Source organism: Triticum dicoccoides, chromosome 5B, assembly GCF_002162155.2.
Source record: "Triticum dicoccoides isolate Atlit2015 ecotype Zavitan chromosome 5B, WEW_v2.0, whole genome shotgun sequence".
Classification (NCBI taxonomy): Eukaryota; Viridiplantae; Streptophyta; class Magnoliopsida; order Poales; family Poaceae; genus Triticum; species Triticum dicoccoides.
In genome coordinates this window covers 628803272-628806719 of record NC_041389.1, presented here as the reverse complement: position 1 = coordinate 628806719, position 3448 = coordinate 628803272, and the positions used below count along the sequence as shown (strand labels likewise).

General features: G+C 50.6%; 1 protein-coding gene across 1 annotated transcript; it reads left to right on the top strand.

The window, feature by feature from the left end:
• The first annotated feature begins 937 nt into the window (after positions 1-937).
• On the top strand, positions 938-2377 carry LOC119312173 (leucine-rich repeat extensin-like protein 6). Its single transcript, XM_037587910.1, has 2 exons — positions 938-1488; positions 1598-2377. Exons 1-2 carry the CDS (start codon positions 980-982, stop codon positions 2229-2231), a joined length of 1143 nt encoding a protein of 380 aa, XP_037443807.1. The 5' UTR covers positions 938-979; the 3' UTR covers positions 2232-2377.
• Positions 2378-3448: the final 1071 nt, after the last annotated feature.

Below are 3448 nucleotides of genomic sequence, written 5' to 3'. Positions count from 1 at the left end.
ATAATTTCTCGGTGGTTTGTGCTGATTGGGTGGCGAAAGCATATTATACATAAGCACAAGAGCCAAAGAAGATTCGATAAAAGGAACAGCTCGAGAGGCCGACAAACACGGGGAATAACTAGAGCCAAAGGCATACCTCTCTTTCTCGCATGTTAAGTTAAAGGAAAGGATCATATATAATAGAAGTAGTAGTGATACTTTCCCTGGGCAGGTCATCATTTGATTCAGCACTAAAAGAACATGATTAGTACATATAATCAAGACCGGCGAGATAGATATATCAACATCATTGCAAGGAAATGACGTTGTGAATTGGTGAGATTTCCATTAACAAACACGATGGGCCATAAGTGAGAGGAATTAATGAATGAAGCTGAGCAATAGCAGACAAAGAGTTTTATGAGCAATAAGGAAACGCAGAACTCCATAAAGAGAAGGCATCTTACCAACGTGCATTCCACCAATAACAAACGCAAAGTTAATAATTTATCTGTATGCTCTGTTGGCGCCACTAACTCTGAAGAAAACGGTCAGTGGGATTTTGTCACTGAGTGCAGGCATCAGTCTTTGACCGTGTCCTCAGGGCCAGGGAGTCGGGCACAAAGGCACACGACAGCCAAAGTCAATTTGCTAGGCAGGAAAAAACACGGACGATCACCCATCACCCACTCCCAAAATCCGCTGTATGAACAAAATCGCGTCGCGAAAACGAAAACGAAGCGGTCAACCGAAGCTTTGGTTTGCATGGATACGCGCCAATGATACCCCGGACATCACCATTAAACAAAGAGAGAACATACGATGCACTTGCTCACCACCAACGAACACCCAAAGAATAACAAGAGAGGTCCCGGAGAGGAGAAGAGCGCCGGCCGGCTATATAAACCGGATTAAACGCACGGCAGGACATATACTAGAGCACAAAACACAAGGAAAGCAAGCAACATTCCATTCCATTACCTGCCGAGGTCCCATTGTTATGGCGATGATGATGGGGCGGTCGACGGCGGCGGCGGTCCTCCTGGCGCTGGTGGTCGTGGCGTCGCCGATGCTGCTGGCGGCGTCGCAGCCCCTGGGGGCGCCTGCGACGAACAACTCGCGGCTGGAGAAGGCGTACGTGGCGCTGCAGGCGCTGAAGAAGGCCATCACGGACGACCCCAAGAACATGACCAAGAACTGGTGCGGCCCCGACGTGTGCAGCTACCACGGCGTCTACTGCGCGACGGCGCCCGACGACCCGTGCGCGCGCACCGTGGCCTCCGTGGACCTCAACCACGGCGACCTGGCCGGCACGCTGCCGGAGGAGCTGGGCCTGCTCTCCGACCTTGCCGTCTTCCACCTCAACTCCAACCGCTTCTGCGGCGCGCTGCCCGACGCCCTCCGCTCCCTCCACCTCCTCCACGAGATCGACGTCAGCAACAACCAGCTCACCGGCAACTTCCCCTCGCAGCTCCTCTGCCTCCCCAACGTCCAGTACGTCGACATCAGGTACGCACGCATCATCATCATCATCATCATCATCTGTACCTCCCGTCCTGCGCCGCACTTCACAGAGGTTTAACAACTGGCTGTCTGTCCGTCCATGGCGTCTCTCAAGGTTTAACAACTTCTGCGGCGAGGTGCCGGCGGCCATCTTCGAGAAGAAGATCGACGCGCTCTTCATCAACAACAACAACTTCGAGTTCACGCTGCCGGCCAACTTCAGCAGCTCCACGGCGTCCGTGATCGTGCTGGCCAACCTGCCGCGGGTCGGGGGGTGCCTGCCCAGCAGCATCGGCGACATGGCCGGGACGCTCAACGAGCTGATCCTCCTCAACAGCGGCATCTCCTCCTGCATCCCGCCGGAGATCGGCAAGCTGGACAAGCTCACCGTGCTCGACCTCAGCTCCAACGGCATCGTCGGCAAGCTCCCGGACACCATCGGCAACATGCGCGCCCTCGAGCAGCTCAACGTCGCGAACAACATGCTCGCCGGCGAGATCCCCGAGAGCATCTGCGCGCTGCCAAACCTCAAGAACTTCACCTACTCCCACAACTTCTTCTGCGGCGAGCCGCACCGGTGCCTCGAGGTGCCCCACATCGACGACCGGCAGAACTGCATCGCCGGGCGCCCCGACCAGCGGCCTGGCGAGCAGTGCATCGAGTTCCTCCACCGGCCGCCGGCACAGTGTGCCGCGCACGGGCAATCATCGCCACCGCCGATGTATGCGCCTCCACCGCCGATGTACTGATACGTGGCAGACGGCAATACTGCAATTTGTAACTGTTTGCTGCCTTTGTGCCGTGAGAAAGGGTAAAAATGCACACATTTGGTATATACTGTAATCTTTATTTTTCGGAAACAAAGAAATAACAATGGATTGATAGATTTGCGTTATAGAACTCAACTGAAAGGCAAAGAATCATTTCAGTGTTCTTTACCTGTTCCTTCCTCATTCCAAGAAACAATTGTTTACTAGTCCTACATAATCATACGAAAATGAAAATAATGCGCTAATTTGGCGGTGTGGCTTCTGCAAAAACTTGGTGTAGTTATTAGTTGGATCGATCTGGGATGCAGTTAGTTGAGGGGCCATGCTATGTCAGAATTCAGTTCAGAATTAGTTGCTAGGACTTGGGACCACTGCTAAAAGTGGGAAAAGAGGGAGTGTATCACTGTTTTTCTCTGTAAAGGTTTAAAAGACGACTGTTCGGCTAAATTAATTAACCTAAAGTGTTAAACATATGAACCCTGGAGATTTATAAAAAGTACATAATACCATGCCATCTGGCAGCTCGGATATCAAACACTGCCAAAGAGCTCCATTTCAAAAGGATATGGATGTCCTTGTCGAAAAAGGAAGCTACAAAAACAGAGGACGAAGCAAGTAATGGAAAAAACATAGACAATAAAGTAAGTAAGGTTCTAGCTAGGGTACCACCAAATTATGAACAGTAATGGCACAAACGCATTTGACAACGATTGGTCAGAGAGGAATTAATAAAAAGCGAGTACCGTTCATGGGTTCCAGCTGCAAAGAGGGGTTTCTTTTACTCGTTGGTTGATCAACTCAAAGGGCAAGAAGCTTCTTCTACCCTTCATCTTTGCTGGCTCCAGGCAGGCCGGGGTTCCTTTCCGCATATCCACTCGAACAAGACGGCTTCATGGTTTCACCCAACCGATGTGAATTTTGCAGCTTGACCTTGTCACACACAGCAACACACTAAGCTCAGACAACTGAAAGATTACGGTGTACTGTTTCAAAGTCTATCAAGTATATAATACAGTATGTCAACTAATTTTCAGAGACGGGCAACAGCGACGGGAACTGTATGTATGGTGGCAAGAACATGTATGGTGCGACCAAAGAACATAGCTACAAGAAATCAAAATAAAACACATGAAACTTAGTGGCCATGCAGCATGGCACAACTGACCTTTTCATCATTGATGGGTTGAGTTAATGAC

Excerpts from the sequence above, each read along its gene's own strand:
- LOC119312173 (XM_037587910.1), top strand. The coding sequence starts at position 980 with ATGGCGATGATGATGGGGCGGTCGACGGCGGCGGCGGTCCTCCTGGCG. Across the intron at positions 1,489-1,597 it reads GTCCAGTACGTCGACATCAG|GTTTAACAACTTCTGCGGCG; the intron begins GTACGCACGCAT and ends GCGTCTCTCAAG.